Source organism: Pyrus communis, chromosome 13 (assembly GCF_041283825.1).
Source record: "Pyrus communis isolate YQ-2024b chromosome 13, ASM4128382v1, whole genome shotgun sequence".
In the NCBI taxonomy this organism is placed as follows: domain Eukaryota; kingdom Viridiplantae; phylum Streptophyta; class Magnoliopsida; order Rosales; family Rosaceae; genus Pyrus; species Pyrus communis.
Window position 1 is genome coordinate 26,229,907 of NC_142577.1, and position 27,677 is coordinate 26,257,583.

Consider the following 27,677-nt stretch of genomic DNA (forward strand, 5'->3'; position numbering starts at 1 on the left):
TGAATATAATTTACCTACTTTTTTTTTACAACAGTAGTGTATCTGTAACATCCCACATCGTCCAGGGGAGTGGATCATATAAGCCTTATATGTATATTTTCATCTCTACTTAGCACGAGGCCTTTTGGGAGCTCACTGGCTTTAAGTTCCATTGGAACTCCGAAGTTAAGCAAGAAAGGAGCGAGAGCATTCCCAAGATGGGTGATCCACTGGGAAGTTCTCATCTGAGTTCCCAGAAACAAAACCGTGAGGATGTAGTAGGGGCCCAAAGCAGACAATATCGTGCTACGGCGGAGTCGAGCCTTCCCATCTGAGTTCCCAGAAACAAAACCGTGAGGGTGTGGTAGGGGCCCAAAGCGGACAATATTGTGTTACGACGGAGTCAAGCCCGCCCACTGGGAAGTTTTCATCTGAGTTCCCAGAAACAAAACCTTGAGGGTGTGGTAGGGGCCCAAAGCGGACAATATCGTGCTACGGCGGAGTCAAGTCCGGGATGTGGTGGGGGCCTGGGCTGGGATGTGACAGTATAAACAATTTTTTTTTTGTATGGATATAATTTAGGGAGTTTTAACGAAAAGCCCACGGTATTGTTCACTTTAACGAAAAATCACATTTTTACACTAAAAAGTCAATCATAATACTATTCACTTTACCCTTTATTTTGTCTTTATCATTAAAAATCAAAGTTTTCAAGCCCTTTTCATTAGTTTTCCTTATAATTTACCTACAATTTAACTTTTCAAAAAAATGTATCTTCTATTTTATGTTTTACTATTATATATATGTTTATGTGTTCGCAAGATAATTTATCTAAAGTTATATAGTTAAGAGATATGGTAATGCATTATATTAATTCATTATTAGACTGGTAAAGGAAATTGTTAAAAACGTTAGCAATAATGGTTGGCTAATAATGGTTGTATGAGAATAGTTATAGAAAGTTGTGGCATAAATTGTAAATAACTTATATTAAAAGATTACTTATTTTCTTATGTGGAAATTTATTTAAATTTTGGGTTTTTATTAGATGTTTATTCATAGGTGGGTTTTTATTCGAGGTATATGAGCTGTATGTGCTTATATTTAAACAACCCTAAAAAAATCTCTCCGTAGCATGGGTAACAACATTATTGATTGGTTATTTGTGAAATTTATTCAATCTGATAGTTACAAATAATAAGAAGTGTATAAAAAATTAAAAAAAAAAGTGTAAAAATCATTTTCTTGAAAATTAGAGTACAAAGTAATCTTTTTAAAATACTAATAATTGTTCACTTCTAAGTCTCTCCTTTTCCATTTATCTATAACTCCAAGATTGAACCATAACCTATCATTTATGGAGGGAGAGATGTCGCAGTCGGTGCATCATCATCAATAGTGGTATAGTACTTACGCCAAAGACACAACTTATTAGTTGTCAAAATAACTTGCATGCTTACAAGTCCAGCTTTTATTTTAAGTGGGGAGAAACCTACGTGGTACAAGAATAAGATTCCCCTTATATTATGGTTCGGCATATTTCATTTCTATTTCTCTCTAACAAGAAAATTGAATGGGGAAACTGGAAAATAAGAAATGAAGTCGGATGATTGTTCCCCTTCTTGTTGGAAAAGTATAAATGTATGTGGCTGGTTTTAAATTTTAATTGGTGAACAAACAACAAAGCTTCATATTCTTTTCAAGAATAAACAATGTAGTGGGAACAAAGCAGCTTTCAGATATGTTCTCCCCACATTATCAGACATTATTCATAATTTAAATTTAACTTTATAATAAGTGGTCATTTTAATTTTATTTTTTTTTTCGTATTTTTTCTTTTGCCGTAGAATTAAGATCAAAATGGGGGGATCACAATTTAAAAGACTTACAATGATCGAGATGTCATCGTGACAATAAACTCTTGTATTTTTTAATAATTATGGTCACAAAAATATCGTAAAAATAGTTATGCTCGTAGAATATCTACCTCTTATCCAATCGTACACGTTCGACAAAGAAAGAGATTTTTGCCAAAATGCCCATGCATGTCAACCATGCATTCCTCCACTAGAACAAATTTACAAGTAATAAAATTGGGCTAAAAAAGAAAACTATAAAGTAGATTATCGCAAAATAATTAACAGGGATGTGAGAATATGCATGTGTACCAGTGTTTGTGACTGTGTTTCTCAGAAAGAGAGAGAGGATGAACATGAGCATGAAGATTTTACTTCCCTTTATTGGAATGGTGATGGCGATTATGGCTCAGACTGGGAGTGTGGTAGTAAACAAAGCAGCGATGTCCACAGGGACCAATGCATACATCATCGTCGTCTACGGCAACACCATCGCCGCCCTCATTCTTCTTCCTTCTGCTCTCATCTTCCACAGGTTAATTGTAGATAATCCTTCCTTCTTTCGTGCATACAAATTATTTGATCAAATCAGCTGATTTATTATTTTACTGTACTTCTGCTCCGTCTCTCTCTAAAGTCTTGACAGTATTATTGCTCAGAGCGAATCCCAAATCTGAGGGACTTTGCATGTGCTAATTAGTAAATTGGATTACTCCTCATATTGTCAATTGATTTTATGATGGAATTCCAACTTTCTTTAACCATCCATCCTTTTCTTTTCTTTTTTCTTCTCACTTTGATGTTCTGGTTACTAGCAGATCGGAGCGCCCTCCCCTTACATTCTCCATACTTTGCAGAATCTTCTTGCTTGGCCTGTTTTGGTAGGTAACATTCTAATTAATTACATGTGAATTATAATTTAATTACATTTTTTTAGAAATTTAATCAGAGATCATCATATATGCAGTTGTTCAGCGCAAATATTTGGAAATATTGGCATAGAATACAGCTCTCCCACGCTTAGCACGGCCATGCTTAACCTCATCCCAGCTTTTACTTTCATACTTGCCATCATTTTTAGGTACTAATTTTCTTTAGTGAGAGAATAATAATATTTGTTTGAATTTGGGGGGGACCAGCACTTTATATAGTGCTTCTCAGTAAATATGTAATTAAGTTCTTTTGAACTGATGGCAAGTACTGTTACTGTACGACTATGACTAAAGATATTAGACTCTCTTCAAAGTTGATTTTCTTATAAAATCCAATTAGAACGGGTGTATCCATCTAAACACAGGAGTTGGTGATGAGAAATACTGCTTAAGTACCTCCTTCTCGACTCCAATTGGCTATACTTGAAAAATTTATAATAGATTTCATATTCAAAACTAGAGTGTGGAAAAAGACTTATTACTACAACTTTTATAGTAGTAAGTAAAGTACGGGATGACAAAAAAAATTGAATATAATAATAATTATGTGAAAACACGTAAGAACTTCAATACATAGTACGTTCAATTTTAATCATGTACTTTTCTGCATCGTTGATATACGAGAGCATAAATTATTTTTCAAAAATGTGTATGTGCATCTATATTATAAGCTTTTCCTATATAAATAGGGTTTTTATTACTTCATTTTAGTAGAAACTTCAAAGGGTCAGCTGACTGTATGGGTATGCATGCTCCATTGTTATACTTATTGGAAGAGAAGATGAAAGTGATGGAATTAGATTAACATTTATGTTACGTAGAAGTAATTAGCATGCATTGCTTCAAATGAGTATTTAGGATGGAAACTGTAAACTGGAGAAGCTCAAGCAGCCAGGCAAAAGTTTTTGGAACCGTAATGTCAATCGGAGGAGCATTTGTTGTAACATTTTACAAAGGTCTACCGATCATACGGCTATCTTCATCACTTCCTAATTCACTCTATCAAATCGTTTCCTCATCGAGATCAAACTGGATCCTCGGAGGGCTTTTTCTTGCAGTTCACGCCTTCTCAATTTCTTTATGGTACATTCTGCAGGTAACTACCCCTAATATTCAGTTACCCTTTATAAAGCTGAAAGTAAAGAACAAGAGAATTATAACGAGTTTTCCTTCTATTCGTTTTTCTTTCAAAATTCCAAATGTTTGCATTGCAGGCAACGGTCGTGAAGAAGTACCCCGCAATTTTGCTCTCAGTCTTTTTCCAATGCTTATTCGCAACCATTCAGTCTGCAATATTTGCTTTAATTGCAGTTAGAGATGCAAGTGCCTGGGAAATAAGGCTGGATGTGGGGTTGATTGCTGCTTTATACACTGTAAGCAATTTTTTACGTAGCATTTACTCAATATTTGGAAGTGATCTAGCATAACCCCTTAATTAGAATTATTAATTTTTGAGTTGTATGTACATATTCTAGCATATTTGAGTATACGGATTGATTATAATGTTAAAATATATATTTTATTATCATACAGGGAATTGTTGCGACGGTTCTTTATTTCAGTGTAATTGTCTGGTGCGTAGAGAAGGTTGGAGCTTTTTATTGTTCTATGTTTAAGCCTATTGGCATCATTTTTGGCGTGATCATGGGTGCCATATTTTTGGGAGATTCAGTCTACATCGGAAGGTATAAATTAATATTGTTGTTCATATCATTTGTTTCAACCTCTTGTGTTTGATTTTGTTTGATATTTAATCATTGAAAGTTGGTGAAAGCTAAAGCTTGTTGACAACGTCTTTGGCTTGTTAGAAAATCTAGCTCACGAGTCATGATTAAGAAATAATACATTCTTATTAGCAAATTAATGATGATTATAGAACAACTTTGCAGTTTGGTTGGTGCAGCCATAATCGTTACTGGATTTTATGCCATGATGTGGGGGAAGGCCACAGAAGAGAAGCTGATCGAAATAGAATCACTGGACCAAAATAAGCTCCCTTTGCTACAAAACGGGATACAAGACAAGAGAAACAGTAGTATTGGTGCGTAACTGTCCTACGTAAACACACATCTCAACTCCTGGTTCACAGGGTATTATCTCCACCTTAACCATCTAGGTAAAAAGTCTAATGAACTTTTCATCATATAAAACTTCTGTGCAATTAGGACATAAACTTTCAACTTGTCAAGTGAAAATTATTTTGTAAAGTGTAAATTATTATCTCGCTCTTTTAATCTAAGACTTACACATTGTGACTTATGCTATATCCACCCACTACATCTGCAACATGAAAACTAATTAAAAAATTGTAACATGAAGGAATATGTGTGAATTTCTAGTTGGATGCATTTTATGGCTCATAAAAAATTGGAAATGAGATGCATTTATCAATTCAACATGTTGTGGATTCAAATTTCTTCCTCCTTGATCTTGGACAAAATTGCACCTACAAAACAATTAACATCTTACGGTCAAGGTCAAGAGCCTCACACGCCCACGATGAATTTGGGGGGGGGGGGGGGGGGCTTTGGCCGAAGAACTTTCGATATCAAAGTTAGAATTTAGAGAGAAAAGTGTTTAGAGAGTATTTGGGATTTTTTTTTAAGTGTGTTGGAATCATCTTTTGGTGAAAATGGGAGCCTATTTATAGGGATAGGCCGGTCCTCTTTGGAGAAAGAGTGACCAGCCATTAGGTGGGTTTTTGGGTTGAATTTTGGTTTAATTAGCCAATTTTAATAGGTATTAATTGGCTAATTAAACGTAAGGGGAATGTTTTGGTGGTTACAGAATATTTAGAATAAATAGATAATTAGGTTATATAATAATTAGCTAATTGATTTAGCTAAAAAAGGAAAATTAGGTAAAAGATATATGGGGTGAAATAAATTTTAGGAATTACCTTGTAGAAGGATTTGATGAGATGATTTTTTGAATTGTTACCTTTTTTGGACATTTTTGACTTGGTTGAGGATGATCGCCCGCTACTCGGGCGCAGAAATCCTGATACACCTTAAGGGTATTTTTATCTTTTTTATCCAAAGATCCACTTGTCACCTAATGAATATTTCTGATTCCACACATGTGACATCAAATAAAAGGTATGAAATTCAGTGAAAATCTCAAAAAGGTACATAAAATTTTAATATTTTTTGTAACAAAGTAAAAGAGCGCAGTTAGACAAATAACGATGTGTCACCAAGGGATTCTCTCGTACAATTAAGATTTTGTTACAGTGTCAATGTCGTTCATCACATGTTCAAATAATATCCTATCCATTTAATGAACAATTATCACATGACAAAGTGATTACATAAAAATAGTAAGGGTGTTCGCACAATTTTTTTTTACTTTCCACATATTCCGTTAGGTTTTGTCATTTGATCATTTTTATCTATTCGATCCAACAGTTAAAATTTCAAATAATATGTGAAAGATAAAATGGTATGTAGATAGTACCAACCCTAAAAAAATATCTCGGAAGCTCGTAAATTTGATTCTTCCCATTTAAAATAATTTCTTTTATCTGTTATTTGATACTATGATATAGTGATATTTCTCTTCATTTATAAGTGAGAGGCTCAATTCTATTCAAATACTAATTTGAATCATATTATTACTAACCTATTGTGTAATAATATTATTTGTTAAAAAAATAAATAATTTCTTTAATCTAAACAAAAAAACAAACGATGTTTCGGCTAGATTCATAATGAACCTAACGAGATAATGAACAAAAGAATCATTTCACGTTTTCGACGGCTTCCCACCCACTTGACTACGCCACCATCACCATGCAATTGGGTGCTTAAACAATCAAATTCTAATTAGAGTTGTCTTCACCCCCCACATGATTTGATTGAGCCCCCACTAGACTCGTCCTCTACGAACTCCATGTCTGCAACTTCCTGTAAGAAATTTTGGTTCTGAAATTGAAGAAAAAAACAGAGTTATGGGGAGGATCGCAACACTGCCCATTGTTGGGATGGTGTTGGCTGAGTGCGCACAAGCTGGGCTAATTATAATAAGCAAAATAGCCATGTCGAATGGCATGAGCAACCTCATCTTCCTCTGCTACTCCAACGCCCTCGCCGCCCTCATCCTCCTCCCAATATCTCTAGTCTTCCACAGGTAATTACTTAAATTTCACTCTTACTCAACTACCCAGAAGCCAAAGATGTAGTTTTTCAGTCGGGTTTTTTACTATGATCACAAAGGTAATCAAATAATCTCACTGTTTCTCAACTACCCAGAAACCAAAGATTTGATTTTTCACTGTGGTGTGTTTGTTAGATCTGAGCGTCCTCCTCTCACTATCTCGATAATCGGATGGTTCTTCTTGCTTGGTCTAATTGGGTAAGTTAATAATTTCATCTGTTTGATAAAATCCCATGTTAGAAATTACTGAAGGTTGCATTTTTATTTTGTTTGTGAGTGTGATTAGTGGGATTTTGTTTAGTGGGTTTGATTGATAATTTGATATTGGGGTTTTGCAGATTCACGGCGCAGTTTCTTGGGTATGCTGGGATTAATTATAGTTCTCCTACTCTGAGTACAGCTATGCTCAACCTCATTCCAGCTTTTACCTTTGTACTTGCAGTTATCTTCAGGTTATGTCCTCCTCTTTTTACTCATACTGCAAATTGTGATCACCCTGGTTTTTTCTTTAGACAAGACAATATTTTAAACTACTCTAATGATAATCCATGGGGAGGGGAATTCGAGCTCGGGTGCAAGTGGGGAGGGTATGCTGCTTTGGCCAGCTGACCTTAGAATCCTTGTTTTTCTTTTCTTTGTTCTGAAGTCTGATTTATCACAATTGTCGTATTTTGTTAAGAGTCCTTATCTTAGCAATGTGTAGATCTTCTGTTCTCAGAGGTATTTGTAGAAGAACCAGTGTAAATATTTGATTATCTTGTTTGTTTCCAATGAGAATTTCAGCTGATGAGCTTTCTCTCATTAAAGATACAATAAAATTCTAAGACAGTGGTAGACTGGTAATCTTACACTGTCACCGATTTCTAAATTCGTTGAACTGGGTGATTTCAGAATGGAAAGAATTGACATGAGAAGCTTCAGTAGCCTAGCTAAAACATTGGGAACAATAGTTTCAATTTCAGGGGCTTTCATTGTGACTCTTTACAAGGGACCCCCAATTCTGAAGACATCCTCAACTGTTATGACTGATGTGTTGTCTCATAAACAACTTATCTCAGAACGGTCAAACTGGGTACTTGGAGGAGTGTGTGTAGCGGCTAATTGCGTGTTGGCCTCAGCTTGGATTATCGTACAGGTGAAATCTGTAAAATTTACTTAAACGCTCATGAAAGGGTGGAATTTGGTTAGAAACTAAGACTGCTTCCTATTTCGTTTTTCTGTGTTTCAGGCATCAGTCCTAAAGAAATACCGCGCTGAGCTGATCATGGTCTTTTATTATTGCTTCTTTGTTGCTATTCAATCTGTAGTAGTCTCTTCAATTTTAGAAAGAGACCTGCGTTCGTGGGAATTAACTCCTAAAATCAGGTGGATCGCTGTTCTATACTCGGTAATTAGATAACTAAACCCAGCCTTGATATACCTATCGGATGTAATATTTTCCAACACATGAACCTAAGTTGCTAAGTTATACTATTGCAGGCAGTGTTTGGCTCTGCATTCCAGGTTGGTGTATCTACTTGGTGCCTTAGAAGGACAGGGCCTGTTTTTGTAGCTATGTTCAAGCCTTTGGGGATTATCGTTACAGTTTTCATTGGTGTTACCTTCTTAGGGGATACTTTCTACCTTGGGAGGTAGGGTTTCAATCCTTATTCCCTGTAACTACCTTATCAATATGTCGTCAATTGAGAGGCACCAATTTTGTTCGTGTTGAAAATTGCAAAAAGGACATAATTTAGCTTCTCAATTTACATTTGCTAAATGCTGCAGTTTGATAGGAGCAATTGTTATTGTCATTGGATTTTATTCTGTGATGTGGGGCAAAGCCAACGAAGAGAAGATGGATGAGGATGCAGGGGAAGAGAGCCTGGCATCAATCAAACAGCGGGTCCCTCTATTGCAAGGCCACATTGAAGAAATATAGAAGTTTTTTTTTCAGTTGATCACCCTGTGAGGTCTCTCTTGCCAAACAAAATGGTAATCTCTGTTGCTTTTGTCAGTTCTTTTAGAATGTTACCCTTTCCTTGATCCCCGAAAACTGGGATATGTTATTGTGGGAATTGGTTTGCTCAGGCCGTGACTAGTGAGCATAAGTCACCCTACGTAATGCAGGTGCAATGAAGATCCATTTGTTATTGGAATCATATATGCATTGATTCAAACACAGTGTGTTGGTGTAAACTGAGCATAGCTGCAAATTCGCTGCAAAGGTGAGTTGCCATGAGAAGCATGCCATGCCCATTGGCACTGATACTAACGAAATATTATGACTCCCCTGTTTCAGTTTATATATTGCCCAAGAGAGTAGAAATCTCAAAAGACAATGCAAGCTCATGTATCTTACATTAGCTGTCTCCTCCTGCAATGAGGAGCCAGTTTTCTTGCCTGGCCATTGATCAACCTTTTGAGCTACTAAAGCGTTTGTGAATAATTTGTAGAGTTTCTATGTATTTTCTATTGTCAACGCACTGGTATCGTACTTAAACTTTGACAATTTTCCAATGAGTTGCAGATATGTTTGATGTTTTCCTGCATAGATATTCTTAAGAAAGTTTGCTTGTTAGTTTTGTTAAGTCTTCTTCATAACATGCGCTGATCTGATGGAAAAGGTTTGCGAAAAGAATATTAAACAGGAAATAACAGTTGATTTTCCATGGATAATATAGGGTCATCATGGACATGGGGAGCATAATCACAGATATCAGCAGGAGGAGTTGAACGTTGAGTTTGCAGGGTCAAAGCTGTCTTAAGATAACCACAACATAACGTGCATGTGAAAAGCAGCTCCTTATTTGGAAATGAATAGATGTATGGCAAAGGCCAAAGTTATTGAAGTTCTATATTTGATTGTTTACACTTAATCAAATAAAATATGAAGATTGTATAATCTTATACCATTATTCTGATTAATGACTAGTAGTGTGTGCATAGGCTTTTCGTACTTTCAAATATGATAGCCTGCTAGGTGAGTTCAAATTGAAATGCAGGGTTATCTGGACATAAAAACGTATTCGTGCAGTCCGGAATTCGGTTGTGGAAATTTGCTAATCTGTTGAAATGGGGGTGTGGGATTCAGCTCAAGAATCTGCCATTTTCTTTTAAGAACAAAAATGCAGGAGAAAAGAATCAAGGAAGAGTTACTGCTATTTTCACAGTAAATCCTCCCGAAGCCTGAGCTGGGCTTTAGAGGTTGACATAAAATCACATCCAAAATATTATCAGAAAAAACAAAGCACCGCCATTGATCCTTGTTATAGCTGAGTAATTGGGTGGACTTATTAGCTTTAGTTTAACAACATTTCTTGGCAAGGCTGTTTGAAATTTTGTAAGGAAAATCTCCAGGAGTAGTGCAGGCCAGGACTATTTTTCTAGCAGTGAAAAAGAAAAGAACAGAAAAAAAAAATAGTGGCAATAACACAATATAAACATATTATTAAATTGGAATTGCTCCACTGAAAAGTGAAAACAAATAGACTGAGAGGCAAATGAGTGGCTAGCATGCGTCCTGGTTGGAGAAGATTTTTAGTGTCCACGCTGTATTAATATTATTAGTTCACTTTTATTATAATACGTACTTTTAATCATTAATATTAAATTTAATGTTTATGAAACATTAATCATGTTATCTACTCATATTATCTACTTATATTATAGTACGTAGATTAATAACATTGCATGTCGGTATCATTCTCATACTGATTGGCAATATCATGTGTTAGTATACTCGTTATAATCAAAATAAATATATTTGTGACAATATGAGTAAATTATTAACTTCACCTGTTTGCACTTAAAATAGGTCAATATTTGTAGGAATCCTTTGTCCAAAATAGGTCAGCTTCCCTTGCATTAATAATAATAGTGATAATAAGTATATATCCGAGTAGCTATTTCTCCATTTCAAGTAGCTTCAACTTTTCATTAAGGGTTGCCCCCAGTCGTCATATACATAAATAGAGAGAGAGAGAGAGAGAGAGACCTCTTGTTTTCTTGCTAGCTTTCTAAGGTCGTGCAAAATTAAGAGAGAGTGGGAGTAATAGAAGCAGTGATGTGGATGATGAGTAACCTCAAACTGCAGGAAACTGTGCCGTTTGCAGTGACGGTGTCAATGGAAGGTTGTACCATAATATTAACTATTTGGGCAAAAACTGTCATGACAAATGATGGCATGAGCCCTTTTGTTTTTGTCGTCTACACTCACTCCCTTTCCTCTCTCTTCCTCCTCCTCTCTTCTCTCCTCTTTCGCTGATGCCGGTAACTCTCTCTCTCTCTCTCTCTCAAACACATACTATCAAGTTATCTGGCAGTACTTGTTCGTTATGATATATTATCGATGACAGATTAATTGACAATATGTTCTTTATATTATTGCATGAGCAGAAGAGATTCAACACAACAATCAGTCTTAATCTGGGCTCTCTTCGTTCGATGCTTCCTCTTGGGTCTTACAGGGTATGCACTTCATATTCTTCCATCTCTTCAACGCATGAATCCATGGATTCTCCAGTTGACCTCAGCAAGCCTTAGAATAAATATTACTATGACACGTATATATAATCAATTCAAACATGTTGCAAAACATATATAGTGGTTATATATTACACCTTGAACGTCTACCACAGTAACGTGAATCCAAAGATATCAGGTTAGTCGATCAGGTCGATGTGTTCTCCCTTGCACTTAACTTTAAACTTTTCTTATTTTGTAAATTATTTATGCCGTGTAACTATATATTAGAGCGATACGATAATTTTTCAAATAAATATTCATCCATTCTCAACCTTCATATATATAGTTGTCTTATATTTGTTATTTAAGTCGTGAAATAAAATAATTGTATAAATAAAGTCTATAAGTTATGTGCACTAATTAATTCTTTCTTATGGAACCATCCGACCTTTAAGAAGAATAAAAATCCTTGATTTTGTTTATGTTTTTATTTTTTATTTTTTATTTTTTTTGGGTAGGATAACAGTATCTCAGAATCTTGGATTCCTTGGCCTCAGTTACAGCTCTCCAATTCTTGTGTTTGCCATGGGCCTAATGATCCCATCTTTTTCCTTCCAGCTCTGTATCATACTCAGGCTCGTAATTAATCCATAATTACAATCATTAAAATCGAAAAAACACTACTAGTATAAATATTGCAACTTTGTTTTTTTTTGTTTATATTTTTTATAAAAAAAATACTTTTGATAAACTTGTTGACGTGTTGATAACACCTCTTTAAAATTAACTCAGTTATCCTTATTACAGGACGACAAAGCTAAATTGGAGAAGCTCAAGCTTCCAGGCCAAAGTAAGTGGCACATTAATATCAATAATCGGGGCAATAGTGGTTGAACTCTACAAGGGCGAATATATAAGAAAATCTTCAGTTTCCTCTTCACATTGGAATAATCTTCAACTCCTGGTAGAGAAAGTAGGCTTAATTTTCTCCTCAGAGAAAGAGCATTGGGTTGTGGGTGGCCTCTTACTGGCAGCATCGACTTTATCTGTCTCCGTATGGAACATTATTCAGGTAATTAAGTGATGTTACTGAAACTTTAAAAAATCATCTTAAGTGAAAAAAAAATAAAGCGAGAAGTGCATGATATGTTTCATATTAATCTCATTTTTTACTGTTTAATTCTTGTTTTGAATTGGCAATTGAAGTACTTGTTCTACTTTTACTCTGTTGTGATTAGATGGGGACTATGAAACTATATCCACAAGTGGAAGTAATAGAAGTGGTAACTTTTTATAGCTTGCTTGGGACAACCCAATCTGCAATACTATCTTTGTTCCTAGAAAGAAACCCAGGTGCTGGGAAATTAAAACTCAACAGGGAGCTCCTTCTCATTGTTTTAACAGTAAGCAATTCGCACTGAAAATATGTAGTTAAATTGTAATTAATCATCCCCGTGAACTTCATCGTTCGGGCTCTTTGTTGTAGGCAATTTTTGGGGGTCTAGTTCGAAGCCGTGTTCAACATTGGTGTATGAACATGAAGGGCCCATATTATGTGCCATTGTTCAAGCCACTTGGGATTGTTTTTGCAACCATTTTTGGTGTCAGTTTATCCGCAACTAGCCTTAGTTATGGAAGGTAATTAATTAGTCTTTGTTGCTTTTGAATTTCCTTCTTATTTTGGTATTCTAATTAACAGAGCAGTAATCTTGCAGTGTGATGGGAGCAGTGATAACTGGAATGGGGTACTTTATTATAATCTGGGGATAAATCAGAGAAGATGAAATACTTGATCAAGTTCAACAATGTGTTGATGAGAATCTGGAATCTAGTTCTGAGAGGAAGGTCCCTCTCTTGCAAGAAGAAAGTGCATAGATTAATATTTATTCTTAAACGGGAAAATTTACCCAGCACCGGGTGTATCCTTTTCTATGTCTCTCCTCTCACGTGAGAAGGTATGTATACCTCTTTCTCTGTGTCTTTCTTCTCAAGTTACTTGAGGAGAGAGAAAGAGCAAAATGGTATACACCTCGTGACATGGGACTTCTCCTCGAAAGACCAGAAAGCTTGAGACAAAAGAAGGCTCCTACACATTAGAATTGCCGGATCTGTTATGGCCAGTCGTGGATGCGCAGCAAGTTCCTCACGTTTGATGCATGATGTGCAGGGATTAAAGATCAATTGTATATGTTTTATGGTGTCAAAGAATTTTTCACAGACGTTTTTAATTTCATACGTAGCAGTTTGGTTTATAGGGGAAAGAAATTTTTTTTTTTTTTTTTTTTTTTTTTGGGGGGAAACCTTGATGGTACGAGGGAAATTTTATTGATAACGAAAAAAAAAGTTACACATAGTCAGGACGGGACATAAACCTTACCCCTCATAAAATAGAGATAACAAAAACAATACACAAAAAAAAGGGGAGGAACATAAATCGTACCCTTCTAGAAACGAAAATAAGAGAGATACAAAGAAAAGTGGGGGACATGAAACCTAACCCCTCTAAAACCAAACCTAAAGGTCTAAACCTGCAAAACAAGTTGAGCAACACCACAAAGTTAGGAAAAGAAAAATAAAAAAAGTGAGACAAACCTAGATGCCAAGATGCACATTAATGCACAAATGAACAAATTGAAATGTAAAAAATACCTTCATTTACTCAAACACACTTCAACTGTCAATTACAACATCATTGATATCATTTGGGGTCATCACAAAAGTTTCTGGCCAAGGACAAGGTCCCTGATGGATTGCAACTCAGTTACCACATCACTCATATCCTTTCGGTCTCTCGGGGATTCATCAGAACACGAGATTCCGATTTTAAATATTGAACTCAAACACACTCGGATTTTTTCAGCACTCATGATGCTGCTTTGGTTGGAAGTAATAGGGTCGAATAGTGAATCTGCAATTTCTGCAACTCGATGTGGCAAATCCACCTTGACAAAATTGTGAAGGTTCAAGCCGTCACTAAACATAGGGTCGGTGGGTCTCTTCCCTGTAAACATCTCTAACAAGAGAATACCAAAGCTGTAGACATCCCCACATGTTGCAATCTTGCTTCCCATGCCATACTCTACAATTCGAACATCACAAAAGAGCAACATGAACTCGTTAGTTAATTAACTTTATTTTTCCAGCCAAGTAAATGAATGATCAAAATGAAAACAGAGAATCACATGAAGATGTTTACCTGGAGCAGCATAACCAACCGTTCCTCGTATTCCAATGGAACTTGTTTGACTTCCCACAACGTTACTGGTCAGAGAAATCTTGCCAGTCCAAAATCAGAAACAAGTCCAGTCAAGTCGTTTGCCAAAAGAACATTGCTAGGCTTGAGATCACAATGAACAATTGGTGCCTCGCAATGATTATGAAGATAATCCAATGCACAAGCAACATCAATGGCAATGTCTAGCCTCTGAAGAAAACTTAAATTTTTGGGTGTTCCGGCAGTTGGATGTAACCACTCCTCTAAGCTCCCATTGTCCATGAGCTCATAAACTAAAGCCTTGAAATCATTACCAGAAAAGTCCACACTTGAACAAGACGTTACAACCTTGACAAGATTCCGATGTCTGATATTTCTCATCGCCTCACATTCGGCTATGAAACTCTCAGAGGCTCCCTGGCGTAACATGTTAAACACCTTGACTGCAACAAGCTGACGAGTTCCATTGTCAACATCAAGAACTCCCTTATACACAGACCCAAAGCTGCCCATGCCAATCAGATTAGTTGAGGAGAACCCGTCGGTAGCCTTCAAGAGAATGTTATATGACACTTGTAAAGTAGAGTTCCCCAAAGCACTTGGACCTGCTCCTTTCCCTTTCTTTCTTGATGAACAAACAAACAGTAATGACAACACTATAACCATTCCCAGAAAGGCAAACCCAGCTACAAAAGAGATTATTAGTTTCAATCTAGGGGACAATCTGCCCTTATTCTTGCACTTGGGAAGTTGGAGATTACCAATATCGATACAGAGCCCGGTGTTTCCAACAATTGAAGTTGCAGTTGCATTTTTGAAAACACCTTCAATCGGTACTGCTCCCAAAAGTTGATTGAAAGACAAGTTGAGGTTCATCAAGACAGCAAAGCCCTCCAGAAAGTGTGGAATGTCACCGGACAAATTGTTGCGAGAAAGGTCTAAATCCTCAATCCCTCTCAATGAACCCAAAGATGAGGGAATGGTAGCCTTTGGCATTTCCCTAGATTTGAAGGGATGTCACCATGAAGATTATTTCCTTGCATCTCAAGTTTGGCCAACATTGGTAAAAAGAATCAACCTCTGTAGCATTGCAAGCTTTCCTATGTCAGTTGGGATATTCTCTGTCAAGTGGTTATTCCCCATACCTAATAATTCCAAGTTGACTAAATTGGATATCCCAGATGGGATGTTTCCATAGAGTTGGTATGCTCCAACCCCAAGCATTTTAAGCTTGGTTGAGAGATTGAATAAGGATGTTGGAAGCATCCCTCCAAAATTGTTATCCTGGATAAGAAACAACCTTAACTTCGTGGCATTGCTCAAGCCCGAAACAAAACTCAAGTCACCATCAGTACCGGTTCCAAGGCGGTTTTTAGTGTCTCAAGGTTACAAAGCTTTTGTAGATTTGTGGCATTGGATATTGACATATAAATGGACCCGGAAGATTGATTACCGGCAATGTTAAAGCTTTCGAGATTTGGAAAGATTGTAGCCAATTCTCTGGGAATCCCTTGACTTAATCGGTTGTATGAGACGGAAAAAGTAACTAAATTAGAGAGGTTATAAATGGAGGGAGGGACGAAACCAGACAACTTATTTAAGCCTAATGAGAAAAATATCAACTTTTTCAACTGACCTAGGGAACTAGGGATGTCACCTGACAAGCGATTGTCGTAAAATGCAAAAACATCAAGTGATGAAATGTTCCCCAAGGAATCAGGGATTGCTCCTGACAAAGTGTTGCGTTGACGAACAAGTTTTTCAAGTTTAGGGAAGGAGCCAAACTCTATAGGAATTTTACCCACCAAATGATTGGAGCCCGAATAGAAACCGATGAGGTCAAGACAATTGGACAAATTGACAGGAATAACACCAGTGAGTGAGTTTTGGGTCAAATTTAATACCTGCAATCTGCACAAACGCCCCGACTTCTGGTGGGATTTGACCGACAAACGGTTGTTGCTCAAACGTAGTACCCTGAGGAAGCTTAGATTTCCTATGTGTGGGGATATGGTACCCACCAAGCTTTGGTTCCCTAGGCTTAACCTAGTGATCCTTTGTTGATGTTGTTGGCTGCATATGACACCTTGTCATAGGCAGAAGTAATATGATTCGTTCCATGAACTCAGGAACTGAGCGGGGTCCTCCTTTATCTGAGCTTTGATGGCCAACAACGCCATCCTGTCTGTTTCGTTCCCGCCTAGTTTCGGATGCATGGAGAAGCTGAAGCAGCAGAGAAAGACGTTAAAAAGTGAGCGTCGACGTCCTGTTTCTTATCTTTTCTAACTGGAAATTGTGGTTCAGTAAGTTCCCACCCAACAACTAGGTTCAACAACAATCTAGAAAAACTTAACAAGTCGAAACTTCAACAACAATCTAGAAAAACTTACGAGTCCAAACTTACAATTGTGGTTCAGAAAGTTCCCACCTCTTTCTTTTTTAACGTTATTAGTGCTCAGAAATATGATGTCACCTTCTTGCCAACAGTGACGAAGGAGGGTGGTGCTGGAAAAAAGAACTTTGTCGCTCATGCCTATCCTCCCGACTACGTTGATGGGTTAATTTGCCATTTATAGGCCTTAAGTCTTTGTCTCCAAGTCCTATATTTTCTATCTTTCCATATGTGTCATGGTAGTGGTGCTCTCCAGTGTGTAGGATACACATGGGAATTGAACTAGCTTCTAAGTTCCCTCGTGAAGGATGTTTTTGGACAAAGGCCAAGTCTTCTTGAAAGAAAATTCTGAGTCTAACAACATTATTATGGCCGAAAAATCTCCATGGAGAGATTCAATTGCGACATTTGATTTACATGATAAATAAGACTTAGACAAAAAGCAACGTAATAAACAAGTGGGAAATTGCTAGGTTCACGCATGGACCGACTTGACTTGTTGCAGTAAACAGGTGAAGTCTAGGTCACGAGAGAATAATGCTTAGGGTTAGGGCATCCGAGCAAACGAAATAGTTTTCAAAGAACGAGGATTCTCTTCGGATCCTCTCATCGTGTCAATTCATCGTACATATTTTAAATATTTTTATTTAAAATTAAACAAAAATAGTACTTGATAAAAACTAACCGCATAATGTACGATGAATAGAAACGATCGATCTTCACAAAGAAGATCCGGAAATGATCTTCATTCAGTATTCAAACTACCTTTATATATATTTTTTTATTTTTTTAATTTTAGATTTTAGTTTTTGTGTTTCTGTTTGGAACTATAGTTGACAAAACTGAGTTTTGATTCAACGTACCATGTGAGCTTAATTGGAAAAGGATTCTTGCCGGATCCTTTTTTTGGGGATCTTAGGGATCCCGTGATTGTGATCGTGATCATGCTTCGTATATCGTGCAGTTAGAAATCATTTCAAAATATAAAATTTAAAATTAAATATAAATAACACCTAACGAAAACTAACCGCGCGATGTATGATGAACGGTCACAATCAAAGGATCCCTAGGATCCCCAGGAAAAGGATCCGGCGAGGATCCTTTTCCAACTTAATTAGTCTAAATTCATAGCACAAAATCATCGTGCTTATTTTTATTATTATTTTTTTTAAATGCTAGGTGGATTATCTCAAAAGTGGGATTCATTATGAACTCTATGTCATCTTATATTTTTGGCATAATATCCTATAATGTTGACATAAAAATTGACATTAAATTGTAAGGTAGCAGAAAGCCTCTTACAGTTTAACTATAATTAGTCACTCAGTACTACGGTCTGGTGGTATTCATCTTCGCTTAGAAGTGAGAGGTCTTAGATTCGAATCTAGTAGATGACGAATTTGATACCAAATTAGGCTGCCTATTGTGTGGTTTAGCCGAACTCCCCCTTTCTAGTGTAAAAATATCGATGTACTAAAAAAAATACTATAATTATTTCATACTTTTATTTTTGCGTACATCTATCAAATTCACATTACTCAATATGCACAACTAATTGAGCACAATAATAATTTTGAGTTATGATCTTAAATTTTTGTTCGAATCTTTCTTTTTATATTAAAGCTTATAAATAAGTGACTCCACTCAACCACTTCTTTTCTTATTGACTTATCTTTAGAAAATAACTAAGCGTAAGAAAAGAGGTAGGCAAAAGAGGAAATAAATGTGATCCAAGGTGGTTGGTAGGCTCCGACTAGGGAATTGATCATAGGGTACAATGAGGTGGAAAGAGACTCTCTCCAGATCTCTTCCACCAACTTTATTAGATCAAGTGATTCGGATTTTTGAAATTTCATCCAGCAGCAAAAAATTATTATAATTTTTAAGGGATCAAAATTAGTGGGCCGTTAGATGAAATTTCAAAAACCATATCACTTGATCCGGTAACTTTGATGGAAGAGATCCGAAGAGTATCTCTTTCCCAATGAAGCAACTCACTCTGTCCTTTGTTAACTTGCCTCCAAACTTAAAAATTAAAGTAATGATGTGAGTTTTTTCGACCACTAAGGCCCTGTTTGGCAGATCGGATAAAGGATCGAATAGGATTAGTTATACGGACTCGGGTGTTTGACGTTCACTCGTACTAAATAAGCGCCGGATTAATTTAACCGGTCGGATAGGATAACACGGTATACACCCGCTTAATAAAACCAACCAAAACGCCCGGATTATTTAGTCGGGGAAGAAGAATATGGGAGAGAAAGGGAGGGAGTTTGGGGGGTGTAGCGGAGAAAGCTGGGGAACAATTATTTGGGATTCTTCTGCAGTCGGGGAAGAAGAAGGGAGAGAGAGGGAGGGTGTTTGGGGGGTGCGGAGAGATCTGGGAACAAAAAAATGATTTCACTTTTTTTTTAAATTTTTTTTTTTAAGTTTGATTCCTCCTATCTAGTATAATACCAAACACAATATAAATAATACGGTCACTAGTCCAATACTGCACCAAACACCCGACTAATTTAGTCAGTACTATCCGGTGGCTATTTATTCTATCCGACAGAAATAGTCAGTACAGTCTGAGCTGCCAAACGAGGCCAGGTTGGATTATCATGGTGAAGTAACCAGTTAAATCTTTATATTTAAAAAAAAAAATCAAAAATAAATAAATTAGAAAAAAAGTACTGCTATTCCAAATGGAGTAACTTTATTTATACCATATTTTCATACCACATTTTCATATCACCTTAGGTGGCATTTGATGTGGACAGCCACATCATTTGAATTAATCATATTTTTAAATTTAATTCATTATTTAATAAACTAATAATTAAGAAAAACTAGTTAATTATGAGTAATTCTATTCATACCATGTTTTTGTACCACATTTTCATATCACCTTAGGTGGCATTTGTTGTGGGTAACCACATCATTTGAATTAATTAGATTTTTAAATTTAGTTCACTATTTAATAAACTAATAATTAAGAAAAACTAGTTAATTAAATGATGATTGTGATATACGAGAAGTATTTCTCCTTCCTTTCCTTGGGTTTTGCAAATTTTTCAAATGATATGGTTGTCCACATCAAATGCCACCTAAGGCGATATAGAAATGTGATATAAAAACATGATATGAATAACATTACTCGTTAATTAAATGATGATTGTGGTATAGAATGAGTCTTTCTCCTTCATTTCCTTGGGTTTTGCACATTTTTCAAATGATGTGACTATCCACATCAGATGTCATCTAAGGTGGTATAGAAATGTAGTATAAAAATATGATATGAATATCATTACTCTTCCAAATGACATGTTTTTCTTTTTCTTCTTTCAAATTGTACGTGCGATAAAAGTAAAAGTGAGGGGACACAAACATTGAAACATTACTAGCATATAAAAGTACAATATCCAAACCCAAAATATTATAGGGTGCAATCTGCTTACAGATTAGGGTTTAGATAAAACCAGCTTTGTGCATTAGCATGCACACTTCGACTCATCTTATTTATTTGGCCATTATTTATTAAGGAAAAACTCCAATGATCTCCAAAGCTAGCTTATTTAAGCTTGCAAATAATTAATTAGCCAGAACATAGGCATCGAGCTCCAGGAAGTTCTTGGCAGCAAAATCCTTGATGATGCTTGGTTCGGGAACCTGTTCGTGTGCTTTCTCATACACAGACGACCATTTCACCAAGCTCCCGTCTCCCTTGGGAGTCACGGTTAGGGTGCACTTGAAGCTCTTGTAGTACTTGAGCAGATCTCCGTCGATCATCTTATAAGCAACCGCCTTTCCGACTTCATCCACTGCATCGATCGTCTCCTTTGATACTTTCACAAGTGCAGAACCTACCGGCAAGGAAATACATTAATTATAAGGAAGTGTTCTCTCGTCAAGCTGTAAATTTGTCTCAGACGTACGTGAATTTATAATTTAAGTACATAGTAAGATAATATATGCATGTAACTACCTTCAGCATATGTAATAAGCCGAACGGATCCAACAGCTTTGCCATCGCCTTCGAGGACATCGATGCTTTTGTAGTCATGAGGAAATGCCTTGGGGAAGACAGTGGTGGAGTCCCTAAGGGCTTCCCAAAACTTTTGTGCAGGAGACTTCACCTCAACTTCTACTTCAAGCTTTCCATCACATGAAGCCATTTTATATATATGGATGTGGTAGCTTTGGCTAGAACAAGAATGTAATTAGAGGAAATTGACTGATTTTCTTAAAGAATTGCTTGAGATTTCTGAGAATTAGGGATCCATATATATACTAGTTTGAGTGCTTTGGAGGTCTTAAATTCAGTAGGAATAAGCTCAACTGCCACTTTATTAACCTCCCTCAGAAACACCACAAAAACTGATAGCATGCCATTCACGTGCATCATGAATGTGCAAGGAATGGGAGAAGGGCCCAATACTTTAATTGGTGTTTTTGGTTTGCAGGCGTCAGTTAAAAGAAATAGGAAAATGTTAAACCTAGCTACAAATTTGTCGTTTGGCAGTGTTTTGCTATATGATAAGATATTAATTAAAGGAGCATTCACATTTTCAAATCAATTTTCACAATTATTAGAAAATTGACTGAAATGGTGAGTTTACAAATTTCAATTAGTGAAATGTCTTAGTATTGCAAGTGGTTTGTAGCTCAACTGATTAAGAACATATTCGCTCTTTGACTTGAAGTCCCGTGTTCGATTCTCCTTTTTTGTAGTTTAGATGAATTTAGTGTAGATTATCTTATCGTTCGTCAAATTGTTTTATTGAAATGTTTCACTTTTCAATATTTGATTGATCCGTCGTTAATGTTAATCGATACATTATTAATGTTTGATCAATTTATTGTCAATATTCGATTGATATAACGTCAACATATGTATCGTTAGTATTTAAGTTTGATCCGTTCAACAATTGAGTTATGTAACTTAATCATTTCATACAAATTTTCAACATTATGTACCTGTTGTATAGATGATATTAGCTGATTAGGACGACTCACCTAAGTTAGAGGCGAGTTTGCTCGACACTGCAACCATATATGAAATGGAAGAGACGGTTTTCAAATGAATCATTAATGTTATGCGTGAGGACACATGAAAAACATTACTAATGTTAATGCTATCTTATTTCTTTTCACTTGTCTTGATGTTGCATTTTTTTCGCTTTGTTTAGTAAATTAGTCTACATTTGGTGTGTCAGAGATACGCCTTGCATTATTTACCCATCCAATAAACACCCAATTGGATAATCAATTATGTTCGATGCACAAATTAATCATTTAACTAAATATTTAATACAATTCGAAATATCAAACGAGACGTTAGGATTTACGTGAGCATACACATTGTAAAGTCCTGGCCTCCTTTTCACACAACCAGAAAAGAATTGCTATTCATTTGGTCTAGAATCTAGAAAAAAGTTCATCGTTGGCACACACACAACTATCACTTGTGGGATTCTGGATAACCTTATTACTTTTTAGCACTCCATCGATCGATATGTGATGCTTTTGAGTAACTTCAAAAATATAGGAACTGGGAAGTAACTTCAAAACGAAAGATTGGAATAATATCAAACTTTTGGGTCCCATTTGGGTGTTGATTGTGACTGACATCATAATATTTCTCCATGTCAAATTTTCAAAAATTAGAAAATAGTAACAAATAAAACAACAACAAAAAAAAAAAATGAGATGAACAGATATGAAAGCACCCTCTCAACTGCAAACCCTTCTTTTATTTTTATTTTGAGAAATTAAATCGTAAAAATGTAAGGAACAAGAGATGTTGCAGTAGCTTCAATTTCCTTGTCAAACAACTTCCTCATCATCCAATATTAAGCAAGCAAAAGCAATGCCCAACTTTCCCTTTATCTTTTTTTTTTTTTTTTTGAGAGCTACCGTTTTAGGGTTGTTGGCGGATGATTTGTTGAGTACTCTCCTCTCCTAATTTAACTTCACTTGCTCTATACGTACACTCTCGACCCAATTCTCGTAATATATATTTTTTTTTTCTTCTGTAATTTTCAAATTACGAAAATTTCGATTTCGTTTTCTACCCTCTCATGCATTTCAATCCTCAGTCCTGAGAAAAAACTGGATCAAACTTAAAGAGACATTATGCCTTTCGGTTTAGTTTCGGCATGGAACAAGCGTCGGCGGTCGAAGTCCCACGACCTTACGGACCCTTGTATGTTCTTTCTTCTAATTGTTCTTCTCTTTCTTTGCAGCTTTGTTTGCGGGTGTTCATTGCCAACGTTTTGTTATGATTTGCGTGTGATCCCTTTTCAGGGATTTATAAACCGGTGGAGTACTGGCAGCTCGAGGATCAAACCCCCCAACCGACGAAAAGACACCATCATGGCTCGTCAATTTTCACACTCAAAGAAATGGAAGAGGCAACATGTTCCTTCAGTGAAGAAAATCTGCTCGGGAAAGGAGGATTTGGGCGTGTATACCGGGGAACTTTGCGGTCAGGAGAGGTATGTTTCGTTGCAGGAATGAGTTTCTGGATTTATGAACAACTCAGTTGTCCAGGAGCATACTGATGTGTGCTCTGTTTGGGAATGTAAAGGTTGTAGCCATCAAGAAAATGGAGCTGCCACCCTTCAAAGCAGCAGAGGGAGAACGAGAATTTCGGGTGGAAGTAGATATCTTGAGCAGACTTGAACACCCAAATCTGGTTTCTTTGATCGGCTATTGTGCTGACGGGAAGCAACGGTTTCTGGTGTATGAATATATGCAGAAAGGGAACCTGCAAGATCACTTAAATGGTTGGATTTCAACTAGGAATGCATACATATGCTTAATTCACATGCGAATAACCAATCAGTTTGCTAATCTTCAGAACAATTAATCAGTTTGCTAATCTTCGGAACAATCTTTAATCGTACGACAGGGATCGGGGAAGCGAAAATGGATTGGCCTCGACGGCTCAAGGTGGCACTTGGAGCAGCAAGGGGACTAGCATATCTGCACTCTAGTTCTGCTGTTGGGATTCCTATTGTCCACAGAGATTTCAAATCCACCAATATTCTTTTAAGCGACAACTTTGAAGCAAAGGTAAAAACGTGTTTGCTTGATTTGAAATTTTGCCTCACGTTGCCTTTGAACTTTGAACAAAACATATAGAGCTCAAATTTAATCACGATTTCATGTAGATATCCGATTTTGGACTCGCCAAGATGATGCCGGAGGGCAAGGAAATATACGTGACTGCTAGAGTGCTCGGAACATTCGGCTATTTTGATCCCGAGTATACATCGGTACGCATCTTTGAACATTCCATATGGCTGCATTAAATTTTGTTTCTCAAACGATATAATGCATCGAAATTCATGCATTCTGCAACTTCTATGCGTTCAGTACTGTAAAAAAAGCGAACAAAAACAATATAGTTTGACACGAAGGCGGATTTTCTGCAGAAATTTCATAACCGGCATGTTTATATGCTTGTGATGCACGCTGCTTGCTGTAATTTTCACTCTTATTCATTTAATTCACAACCACCCATCTCAAATGAATGCTTGTAAGAAATTTTGATCACACTATTCATGGAAAAACCAATGTTACATAACAAGAGGTGTATTTGGAAACAGACTGGAAAACTCACTTTACAAAGCGATGTTTATGCATTTGGAGTGGTTCTTCTTGAACTTCTGACTGGACGTCAAGCCGTTGACATTACCCTGGGACCAAACGATCAAAACCTAGTGCTACAGGTAGAGTATATATTTTCTCACTCCTACTTATTATGCTGGTTAAGTACATTAGGTTGTTAAAGTAAACATGACTAAAGTTCATATGTTTCAGGTAAGACACATATTGAATGATAGGAAGAAACTGCGTAAGGTGATAGATTCTGAGTTGGGTCGAAGTTCATACAACATGGAATCTATAGCTATGTTTGCAAACCTGGCATCAAGATGTGTGCGTCCGGAGAGCAGTGAGAGACCCTCCATGGCAGAATGTGTAAAAGAGCTCCAGTTGATTATCTATACAAATGCGAAAGGCTTGGGAGTGGCTGTGGCTCCTAATAAACACATGTTCTAATTGCAGGATGGAGACAAGGTACAACATAATCGAAATCCTTTACTTCTGCTAATAAAAGAATTGTTGAATCTTCATAGCTTGGTGACCTATGATCTCAAAAACAAGACCCACAAAGAGAATTCGATAAGGATTGAGAAATACAAAATGCAGTTGAGTAGATATATTAGACAGAGAATTCATCACAAAACAATCAAATTGAAGTTGGTTTTCGTGTACAAGATCAAGAAAGCCTACGATGTAAATTAATAATGAATGAGATTCCAATCTAAGAGGGGATCATTTTCTTGTATCACTATGTTTGGAAACTTTGTAACCTTTCGTAAATTATGTATTGTAAACTGAGAGTATATGTAATTTGTACTTTATATGTCTTCCATACGAGCCTACAAATCACAAGGCGGAAAGAATAATACTACTGTTTCATATATCTCTATAGTTCCCTACTCTATTTACTTGAATCCTTCAATATCTAACTCACATGTACCAAAACGAGAGTGGATATGGTCATTGAACTATATGTTTGCATTAAGGTTAGAAGTCTAGGTCCCTAGGACTACATACAACATACAACATACAACAAATAGAAATGACTGATGAGATTACCTGCAACAAACCAAGTCTCTACCATACACATTACAAAATGCAAGCAATCGGCACATAGGATCAAGCATTCTACGCAAAAGACAACCCAGCTGGATAATCTTGACAACCTCAAGGCCTTTAATCATCTATCCTGAGCAAAGCAATGGATTTAAGGAACAAGGCAACAGTATGAGATTTTGCTGCATAATGATTTATCAATACAAAGCAGTAACTGCATGTACCTCAGAGACACATATTATGATTTTCACATAAACACTCATCGTGTTAATTCCTCTTCAGAACAGAATGTATCCGATTCTGAAAAGTTGGTTAACACTGGAAGTTTCTTGCACATTAAGTGCTTGCGCCTCTGCAACAGCAACAAAACCAAAATGGTATTCGTCTCTACAATGTCGTATCCTGCTTTTTTATACATGTTGAATGGAGCTGTATCAATCATCCTGCAATGCAAGTACACCTCTCTTGAGGAACTCATCTGCGAGATTAGTTCCTCGCTTGCCTTCAAAAGATGCCATCCGATGCCCCTCCTGAAAATTTACGAAGTCATAATCTTATATCAAGTCTCGTTTGTGACACAGTGAACTAAAGCTTTGTCTTTCTGAATCTGGTGTTATATGAGTGTAGTTTTGTAATCAGTCAGTTCAAAAAACAATACAATTACGAAAACCAAACGCATTCAATCTGCAAATTACGACAAGAATACAATGCAATGCAATTACGCCGAGAACATAACATGCCCAAGAAACAACAATTGATAAAGTAAAACTTCACTTGGGGAAGCAAAACAAACCTCCGAAGCGATTTTTTCACCGCCATGTTACTAATATAAGGCGAATTCTTGGGAGGAGTTGGTGTAGGAGGCGAGGCAACGGCACCCTTTTTGTTAAAGCAAACTTCCACCGTCCCCGCCAAAAGCTCAACTTCATCTTCTTCTTCTACTTCTTCCAGTTGTTCTTCTTCTTCTTCTTTGCCCTCTTCTTTTCTTCTTCTGTAAAACGCGATGAGCGTGGCGGTGTTGGGAAGAAGCTCCATTCTTTCAAACAAGTACTGCTTGACCAAGTAGCCCAGCACAGACACATACCCAGAAGGCAAAAGCATCGACTCCGCGAACGACTCGGCGAGCAACCCGACGGTGACGTCCAACTCCTCCGGCCTCATCACCCGAACCCACATCGACCCAGATTCCAATTCCTGGTAGTACCTGAAATCCTCGAGGCGTTTGAGCTGCTCGAGCTCTTCACTGCTCAGAAACTTACCTGTTCTAAGAGGGTATTCGAGAAATGACGAAGTTGTTGAAGTAGTAGTATCGGAATCAGTAGTGGTGGTGGTGGAATCGGTAGTCGTGGAATCAGCAGCTGTGGTGGTGGCGGTGGTGGTGGTGGGAGAATGAGATGGGGAGGAGGAGGATTTGAAGGCGAAACGGTCTGACTTGGGGAAAATAGAAAGTGAGTACTTGGGGAGAACAGTTGAGGAGGTAGAGGGAGTGACGGGAAGGTTTTGGTGGGGTTTGAAGTGGTGGGTGACGGAGAAGAGATGGCAGTGGCGGTGGTGGTGGTACCGCTGTGGATCTAAAGAGAAAGAGAGCGAAACAGTTGCAGCCATGGAAAGAAAAACAGTAGCTCAATGTCTACTTGCTTGCTTCTATTACTTGTTTGTATGGAGTTGAAATCTTCTGTAATCCCATTTTCTTCTACTTTTCCTATGGATTTTCCTGTCAACTGCACAGAAAAAGCTGTTATTTCTGCTCCAAAAGATAACTTATTGCATAAGCCCATTGGAGTTTGGAGAAATATTTAGGGAAAAAGCCCAAAACACAAGCAACGTAAAGTTAACTTTGGGCCTGCAGTCCTCTAAAGTCCCTTCACAAATGGCCCAAAAACTTTTGGTAAGAAAGAAAGATATTTATTTTTATGGTCGTCCAGATTGAAGAATTTATTTAGATTTAAAGATCGTTTAGATTTAAGAATTTATCCCCAAACATTAAAAATGCTCAAAATTGTCATTTTATTGTCCATTTTTTCATACAAGCAAAATCAAGAGGTAGGGAT

At 36.8% G+C, this 27,677-nt stretch overlaps 5 protein-coding genes and 2 pseudogenes across 11 annotated transcripts; 4 read left to right on the forward strand and 3 right to left on the reverse strand.

Annotated features, from left to right (window-relative positions):
• Positions 1-1,994: 1,994 nt before the first annotated feature.
• LOC137738020 (WAT1-related protein At5g40240) lies at positions 1,995-5,031 on the forward strand. 4 transcript variants are annotated; one of them, XM_068477622.2, is made up of 7 exons: positions 1,995-2,370; positions 2,654-2,716; positions 2,803-2,916; positions 3,626-3,863; positions 3,982-4,140; positions 4,301-4,452; positions 4,657-5,031. In XM_068477622.2, the coding sequence occupies exons 1-7, from the start codon at positions 2,186-2,188 to the stop codon at positions 4,814-4,816; spliced, it is 1,071 nt and encodes a 356-aa protein (XP_068333723.2). In that variant the 5' UTR covers positions 1,995-2,185; the 3' UTR covers positions 4,817-5,031. The 4 variants fall into 4 exon arrangements, with proteins under 4 accessions (XP_068333723.2, XP_088538832.1, XP_088538833.1 ...); XM_088682706.1 differs by having other exon boundaries at positions 2,040-2,370; positions 2,651-2,716; positions 4,644-5,031; XM_088682707.1 differs by having other exon boundaries at positions 2,044-2,370; positions 4,644-5,031.
• A 1,034-nt stretch (positions 5,032-6,065) lies between these two features.
• Positions 6,066-9,847, forward strand: LOC137737056 (WAT1-related protein At5g40240). Its single transcript, XM_068476407.2, has 8 exons — positions 6,066-6,895; positions 7,058-7,120; positions 7,261-7,374; positions 7,814-8,057; positions 8,151-8,309; positions 8,402-8,553; positions 8,690-8,896; positions 9,586-9,847. The coding sequence occupies exons 1-7, from the start codon at positions 6,717-6,719 to the stop codon at positions 8,841-8,843; spliced, it is 1,065 nt and encodes a 354-aa protein (XP_068332508.2). The 5' UTR covers positions 6,066-6,716; the 3' UTR covers positions 8,844-8,896; positions 9,586-9,847.
• Positions 9,848-10,967: 1,120 nt separating this feature from the next.
• LOC137736297 (WAT1-related protein At1g70260-like) lies at positions 10,968-13,668 on the forward strand (annotated as a pseudogene).
• A 336-nt stretch (positions 13,669-14,004) lies between these two features.
• Positions 14,005-16,975, reverse strand: LOC148692016 (putative LRR receptor-like serine/threonine-protein kinase At3g47570; annotated as a pseudogene). The gene is made up of 2 exons (XR_015954838.1): positions 14,565-16,975; positions 14,005-14,447 (listed from the first exon to the last, which is right to left on the reverse strand). The product of XR_015954838.1 is annotated as a putative LRR receptor-like serine/threonine-protein kinase At3g47570 (transcript).
• Positions 16,976-20,332: 3,357 nt separating this feature from the next.
• On the reverse strand, positions 20,333-21,280 carry LOC137738074 (MLP-like protein 423). Its single transcript, XM_068477677.2, has 2 exons — positions 20,945-21,280; positions 20,333-20,822 (listed from the first exon to the last, which is right to left on the reverse strand). Exons 1-2 carry the CDS (start codon positions 21,132-21,134, stop codon positions 20,551-20,553), a joined length of 462 nt encoding a protein of 153 aa, XP_068333778.2. The 5' UTR covers positions 21,135-21,280; the 3' UTR covers positions 20,333-20,550.
• A 1,560-nt stretch (positions 21,281-22,840) lies between these two features.
• Positions 22,841-25,453, forward strand: LOC137737469 (putative serine/threonine-protein kinase PBL28). Its single transcript, XM_068476958.2, has 7 exons — positions 22,841-23,164; positions 23,266-23,456; positions 23,549-23,747; positions 23,873-24,036; positions 24,135-24,239; positions 24,573-24,695; positions 24,787-25,453. The coding sequence occupies exons 1-7, from the start codon at positions 23,095-23,097 to the stop codon at positions 25,024-25,026; spliced, it is 1,092 nt and encodes a 363-aa protein (XP_068333059.1). The 5' UTR covers positions 22,841-23,094; the 3' UTR covers positions 25,027-25,453.
• On the reverse strand, positions 24,443-27,344 carry LOC137737470 (GCN5-related N-acetyltransferase 5, chloroplastic). 3 transcript variants are annotated; one of them, XR_015954796.1, is made up of 4 exons: positions 26,420-27,344; positions 25,851-26,156; positions 25,630-25,759; positions 24,443-25,112 (listed from the first exon to the last, which is right to left on the reverse strand). XR_015954796.1 is itself a non-coding variant. In XM_088682581.1 (2 exons), exons 1-2 carry the CDS (start codon positions 27,229-27,231, stop codon positions 25,886-25,888), a joined length of 1,083 nt encoding a protein of 360 aa, XP_088538707.1. In that variant the 5' UTR covers positions 27,232-27,337; the 3' UTR covers positions 25,777-25,885. The 3 variants fall into 3 exon arrangements, 1 of the variants encoding a protein (XP_088538707.1); XR_015954797.1 differs by having other exon boundaries at positions 25,630-25,754; positions 26,420-27,338; XM_088682581.1 differs by lacking the exons at positions 24,443-25,112; positions 25,630-25,759 and having other exon boundaries at positions 25,777-26,156; positions 26,420-27,337.
• Positions 27,345-27,677: the final 333 nt, after the last annotated feature.

Coding starts and splice junctions, on each gene's coding strand:
- LOC137737056 (XM_068476407.2), top strand. CDS start 6,717: ATGGGGAGGATCGCAACACTGCCCATTGTTGGGATGGTGTTGGCTGAG. Junction 7,375..7,813: donor GTACTTGCAGTTATCTTCAG/GTTATGTCCTCC, acceptor GGGTGATTTCAG/AATGGAAAGAATTGACATGA. Junction 8,058..8,150: donor CAGCTTGGATTATCGTACAG/GTGAAATCTGTA, acceptor TCTGTGTTTCAG/GCATCAGTCCTAAAGAAATA.
- LOC137737469 (XM_068476958.2), top strand. CDS start 23,095: ATGCCTTTCGGTTTAGTTTCGGCATGGAACAAGCGTCGGCGGTCGAAG. Junction 23,165..23,265: donor CCACGACCTTACGGACCCTT/GTATGTTCTTTC, acceptor ATCCCTTTTCAG/GGATTTATAAACCGGTGGAG. Junction 23,748..23,872: donor CCTGCAAGATCACTTAAATG/GTTGGATTTCAA, acceptor ATCGTACGACAG/GGATCGGGGAAGCGAAAATG.
- LOC137738074 (XM_068477677.2), bottom strand. CDS start 21,134: ATGGCTTCATGTGATGGAAAGCTTGAAGTAGAAGTTGAGGTGAAGTCT. Junction 20,823..20,944: donor GCTTATTACATATGCTGAAG/GTAGTTACATGC, acceptor CCTTGCCGGTAG/GTTCTGCACTTGTGAAAGTA.
- LOC137737470 (XM_088682581.1), bottom strand. CDS start 27,231: ATGGCTGCAACTGTTTCGCTCTCTTTCTCTTTAGATCCACAGCGGTAC. Junction 26,157..26,419: donor GTGAAAAAATCGCTTCGGAG/GTTTGTTTTGCT, acceptor GTAAATTTTCAG/GAGGGGCATCGGATGGCATC.
- LOC137738020 (XM_068477621.2), top strand. CDS start 2,186: ATGAACATGAGCATGAAGATTTTACTTCCCTTTATTGGAATGGTGATG. Junction 2,917..3,625: donor ATACTTGCCATCATTTTTAG/GTACTAATTTTC, acceptor ATGAGTATTTAG/GATGGAAACTGTAAACTGGA. Junction 4,141..4,300: donor TGATTGCTGCTTTATACACT/GTAAGCAATTTT, acceptor ATTATCATACAG/GGAATTGTTGCGACGGTTCT.